The following is a 6170-nucleotide window of genomic DNA, read 5'->3' on the forward strand; positions in this document are numbered from 1 at the left end:
GATAGCAACATCAGAATTTTATCATTCCAACTGCTTATCTTTTAAGTTTATTTACAATAGCATTTTCTATCATACTTTGTGAAAAGGTTCACAGCATGAGCCATTAAAAAAAAAAAATCTTAGGGCCGGGGAGATGGCTCAGTGGAATAAGTGCTTCCCTGGCAAGCGCAAGGGCTTGAGTTCAATCCCCGGTTCCGCCAGAAAAATTAAAAAAAAAAAATCTTTTCAAATTTTTTTGAGACAAGGTCTTGCTTTGTGGCTCAGGTTAGCCTGAACTCACTATGTTGCCCAGGTTTGTAGCCTCAAACCTGCAGGGATCCTCCTGCCTCAGTCACTCAGGTGCTGGGGATATAAGTATGCATCACCACATCAGGCTCTAAAACCATTCTTATTAAGTTGCTTATGTTATATTGCATATAAATATTGTTCATAAATTGTTTAACTCAATGTTTCCTGCATTGTTTGAACAGAGAATTCCTCAAATGCACATTTAAAAAGCTTGTGGGTCAAAATTAGGTAAAGATTTTCTGTGCAAAAGGATATTCTGGAATGGTTTTAAAATGTGAAATTAAAGGAAGAGATTATCCCAGTTGATAGTTTTGCCCAAAACAGTTTTGCCAGGGCCTGAGAGTTCACTTAGCAGTTAATGATGAACCTACCTGAATATCCAATGATACTCCCCAGCCAAGACAAAAGCTTCAAACCAAAATTCTGGTGTGCAACAAGAGATGAATGCATAACTTGAACTTTGAGTGGCTTCGTCTGTCTACTGGTATTTCTCTTAAAAAGAAATGACAAGATGAAAAAAATAACTTAAAAAGGACTGGCATAAAAAGTTACACCATAGGGCCAGCCAGATAGCTCAGCAGACTAAAGTGCCTGCTTAGTTAGAGCACAGTGGCCAGGGTTCAGTCCCTGGTGTGTCATGCTGGCCCTGCCCCTGGGTTGTGCTGAGATAGTGACTGAGACTGGGCATGGTGGCACATGCCTGGAACCCCAGTGCTTGAGAGGCTGAAAACAGGAGAATCACTCGCGTGCGATCTATGTAGTGTGACCCTATACAACGTGCCCTAAGTAAAAAAAAAAAAAAAAAAAGTTACACTATATAAAAAGTTAACATACCATCACTGGAATTTTTGTGTATGTAAGAAAAACACTACTTTGTCTTACTTGACTGAGGTTCTAATTTTCTAGGCAGAGTCACAGGATTTATACAAAAGGTTAACATCCCAACCCCTTAATTTTATTTTGACCCAGGGTCTTAGTAAGTTACTGAGTAGCCCAGGCTAGGGGTGAACTGTGTTCTTAATCCTCAGACTATCAGGGTGCTACAGGAATACACCACCATGCTTGGTTTTATATGTTTAAAGACTTCCACATCAATATAGATGAGGTTAGTAGTGTTTAAAACATGAAATAAAAGGGGCCTGCCCCTTAGCTCAGTTCTTTAAGTGGCTGCTTCAACAAAGCAGTCAGGCTCCAGTTGCTGTGGTTCGATCCCCACAACTCAAGCCAGCCAAGCCTGCCCTGAAGGCATTCTGAGCCTACCAAAAAAAACCCAAAAACCAAAACAAAACAAACAAACAAAAAAAAAAACCCAAAACAAAACAAAAAAAAAAACAAGAAATACAAAAGCAAGCATGGGAGTGAAAAACTGAATTAATGAAAGTAGTCATTTCTAAGGAAGAATAACAGTAGTAAAACAAAAACAAAAACAACAAAACAGAGGATTCTTCTATATTATTTTAATGAAAATAAATAGGAAGAAAATAAGAAACAATGTAGGCCCATGGATGTTCATGTTATTTTTGTCTGTATATTTAAAGTTATTTTATAATATGTAAAACTTTTCTAAAAAAATTATATAAATTACAACTTATATGGAACAATTAAAATACTTTAAAAATAAATCTAAAAGTGGAAAATAGCTTTCTTTTAGAAAAATAATACACTGGGCCTGCCAGATAGCTCAGCAGATTAAAGTCCCTGCTTAGGGAGATGTAGGGCCCAGGTTTCCATCCCTGGCATGCTGCGCCCATGCTGCCCTGGCCCCTTGTCCCCAAGGCACACTGAAGCCCATGAATGAGATTGGGTGAGGTGGCATGCCCCTGAAATCCCAGCACTTGGGAAGCTGAAAACAGGAGGATTGTTAGGAGACTGATCTGTGTAGTGTGACTCTGTAGGCCCTATACTAAATACGTTAAAAAAAAAAAAAAGAAAAATAATACACTAAATACTAGTAGACAAAACAAAGCAAGCAAATAAAAATGTTATTAGAAGAGAATATACCTTGGTATAATGTACCAAGAACCTTCCCTGAACTCTAATCTTGGTTCTACAGGCCCATATAATTACTAAAAGATAGAGTAAAAACTTCATTAAAAACAAAACACAAAGTTTTTTAGAGACTTCTTTTGATAAAGAAATAGAATGACAGGGGCTGGAGAGATGGCTCAGTGGTCTAAAGCACCTACTTAGAACAAGCTTGGCAAAGCACAGGGACCGCGGTTCGATCCCCCAGCACCACATGCCAGCCAGCCCCGCCCCAGGTGGGCTGAGCTGGCCTCACCCACACACACCCACAATAAATAAATGTTAAAAAAAAAAGAAAGAAAGAAATAGAATGACAGGGCCAGGGAGAGAGCTCAGAGGTCTAAGCCTGGCAAGTGCAAGGACCTGGGTTTGATTGTGCTGGCCCAGCGCCAAGCTGGCCACCAAGACCAGGCATGGTGGTACACGCCTGTAATCCCAGCTCTGGGGATCTGCAGAGATCCTCCTGTCTCAACCTCCTGACTGCTGGGATTATATGAGTGTGTCACCATGCCCAGGTTCTGGAGCCACAGGGCACCCAAGGATCTGGGCCTAGATCTTAGGCATGCGGAGCTGGGGATCAAACTCAGGTTCTTTTGCTTGCCAGGTAGGTGCTTATGCCTCTGAGTTACCTCTCCAGCCCCATTTTCTATTATTCTTACACAGCTTAAGAGAGTTAAAGTACTCAATGCTCAAGAAACATTATTTTTAAAAACACAAGTTTTATCTGGGTGTCGTGGCACTCCTGTGATTCCAGCTCTTGGGAGACTCAGCAGGATTGCACCAAGTTTTAGGTCAGCCCGGGCTACATGCTGAGGTCAATGCCAGCCTGAATTACACAGCAAGACCCCGTCTCAACATAAAACATAATTTACAAATGCTGAAGTGTGAAGCTAACCTTAAGCTAATATCAGCATATTTTAAAATTACTTACCACAATCACTGATTTTGCTTGTTCACAATACTGAAAGTCTCCATACCGAACTGATCTACGCCCCTGTGAATAAAGATAACTAAAGTTACTTTGTAAAGACATCATGTTCAACATTATAAAGGCAAATAATTGCTTGAACATGCAACAATCTTAGTCAATTTTTAATATTTACAACATTCACCCTATTCATCAATGAAAAGTTTGTGGGGTTTTTTTGTTTGTTTTTTTTTTTTTTTTGTGGTACTGGGGATTGAACTCAGGACCATGCGCTTGCCAGGCAGGCACTTACTCTACTGAGCTATCTCCCCAGCCCCTAATCAATGAAAAGTAAATTAAAATTTTCCTTCAAAGTATCTTAGTTCTAAAGCTTTAGGTATATTTCTTCAAACTGAACAACAATTATCCTAGTAGGTTTCTATAATTTTCTTTGCACATGAGTAGTTTCTTTTTGCGGAACCAGGGATAGAACTCAGACCCTTGCGCTTGCCAGGGAAGCGCTTATTCTACTGAGCCATCTCCCCGGCCCCTGTATATGAGTATTTTCAATCACTCAGTAGATTGGGGATAGCTATTTTGTTTTTAAACTTTGTCAATAGCTTATAATTATACAAATACACAACTGGGCCAATATTCAAATGAAATTTTAAAGAAGTCTCCAGTAATAGCGAATATTTCAGAGCTTTCAATGATACAAACAGTCTACTGCAGCATGCATATAATATACCACTGGCCTAGACATATACACCTTTTAACTCAATTTTCTGGGGTAACTCATCTGTAATAAAAGCTTAATTTATTAATTATCATGATGAACTTACATCCCGATCTACTGTAGTTGCAAAACCAATGGCTTCCTTTTGTGTACAGTTCACAGCTTTCTGAAGAGTGTAAATGACTTGTTCATAGGTGTGAACCTCGTCATTAAACAACATGCAATAGTAAGTGTCGCTCTTCTCTCTGTGGAACCAAACATGATGTACTGGGTGATCCATTTGTGCATAATCTTGCTCCAGCTCACTTATTAAGAGAATTCTTTGCCTTACAGAAAGTGCTAAGGATTGGGCATACATAGGAGAAAAAGTAGAGTGGGTCTCCATGCTGTATGACACCACAATTAGAGTATGGTAGGGAAAACAGATATGAACAAAGGGCTTCAAATGCACTGGCTCTCATTAAAAGCAGCAGGATGCTAGAGCAGGGAATGCGAGGTCTGGAGTTTAGGTAAGAACTACTGGAGAAGTGATCTCACATTATTGGGTCTCAACTGCGCCACTCCCCAACCCCTGCAGGTGACCATCCCACAATGCTTGCAGGTGTTTCTGGCCATCGCCACTGGGCTGGGAATGACGCTCAATACCCTGCAATCCACCAGGCAGTTCCCAGGACAAATGATTCATCTGATCCCAAACATCAATGGTGCCAAAGCTGAGCAAGCCTGGGGTAAGAGAAGGTGAAAGCCAAAGTGCTAAGGAGGCCTGGGTGACACTGGGACTAGAGCACTAGGAAGGAGGGGGAGATGGGCATGAGGGCATTCTGGTCTGGAGAGAGGAGAAATCATGAAAATCTCACAAGATTTGAAACAGAAAATATGATCACATTTGCCTTAAAATTTCACTGTGGCCATAGTATGGGAATGAACTACATAGGGCAAGTGTCCATGGCCTCCAGGTATAGTAGGTATGGAGGTGAGTGGAAGCAGAACTTGAAGGAGGAAGCACCAGACCTGGGCACAAGGAAATCACGTTTCTGGGTACACTGAGGTAGGAACACCAGAAGTGAAGCAGTCAGATTTTCCTTTTGTGCTTTTTAAATATAGATGCCAGTTTTATTTAGATTAGTGAGGTCACAAACTGATGAAAGCCAGATACTATTCTATTCTCAAGGCTTTAAGCTCAGTTTTTTTGTTTTGTTTTATGAATTTAGTATAGGGTCTATAGAGTCTCACTAAGCAGCTTGGACTCATAGTGATCCTTCCTGTTTTTCAACCTCCCGAGAGCTGGGATTACAGGGCTGGGGAGATAGCTCAGTAGACTAAGCGCTTGCCTGGCAAGCACAGGGTCCTGAGTTCAATCCCTGGTACTGAAAAAAAAAACAAAAAACAAAAAACAAAGAGCTGGGATTACAGGTACACACCACCATACCCAGTCTCAATCGCCCCTCTTAGGGAGCCCAGGGGACAGGGCTGGCACAGCAGGCCAGGGACTGAACCTGGTCCCTGCATCTGCCTAAGCAGGCGCTTTAATCTACTGAGCTATTTGGCTGGCCCTAGTTTGCTTTTTAAGACAGGGTCTCACTATGCAGCTCATGCTGGCCTTGAACTTGAGGTGATCCTCCTGCCTCAGCCTCTGGGATTATAGGCTTGTGCTCTGGTAAAACTCAGAAACCTAACCTGAATTTAATGAAGGTGCAATTATGAAGTACTAATTAACCTACCTATCTATCTTCCTAAATTCCTTCTTTTCTTTTTCTTTTTTGGTACTAGGGATTGAACTCAAATGCTTGTACCACTGGGCTATATCCTCAGCCTAATACATTTTAACATTTCCAAAACAGCAGAGTATAGTAACCTTTCTAAACTTGTACTGAAAATCACTTCATCTACAATCTCAATTATTTGGAACACACTGATTAACCAAAAGAAACATTATCAATGTCCTTCAATTCTTCATTATAGCATGAGTTCAGCCTTAGCTGTGAACACAATGCCAACAAGTTTGCCTTTATTTTTTAATAAAAGAGAAAGCTGCTTAAGGCAAGCCCATTAACAAGGAAAAAGGTAAGCCTGAGCCACGGCAGAAGCCAGCTCTCTGATAACGAAGTCTGCAATCTCAATAAAAAGAACTAGCACATGTACAGTGAAAAAGCTGAAAGCATAGGACATTTTATAATTAGAATCAAAATGGTTAAAATTGAGTTTGAGTATTTA

At 40.6% G+C, this 6170-nt stretch overlaps 1 protein-coding gene across 1 annotated transcript in view; it reads right to left on the reverse strand.

The window, feature by feature from the left end:
- The window catches only part of Ubr2 (ubiquitin protein ligase E3 component n-recognin 2), a 129778-nt gene that overhangs the window by 87061 nt on the left and 36547 nt on the right, over positions 1-6170 (reverse strand). The window contains exons 6-8 of the mRNA XM_023721233.1: positions 4063-4201; positions 3245-3307; positions 660-780 (exon numbers count right to left, since the gene is read on the reverse strand). Of these exons, the coding sequence (XP_023577001.1) occupies positions 660-780; positions 3245-3307; positions 4063-4201 (323 nt within the window). The remainder of the gene's footprint in view (positions 1-659; positions 781-3244; positions 3308-4062; positions 4202-6170) is intronic.

Source organism: Octodon degus, unplaced genomic scaffold, assembly GCF_000260255.1.
Source record: "Octodon degus isolate 3935 unplaced genomic scaffold, OctDeg1.0 scaffold00005, whole genome shotgun sequence".
Lineage (NCBI taxonomy): Eukaryota > Metazoa > Chordata > Mammalia > Rodentia > Octodontidae > Octodon > Octodon degus.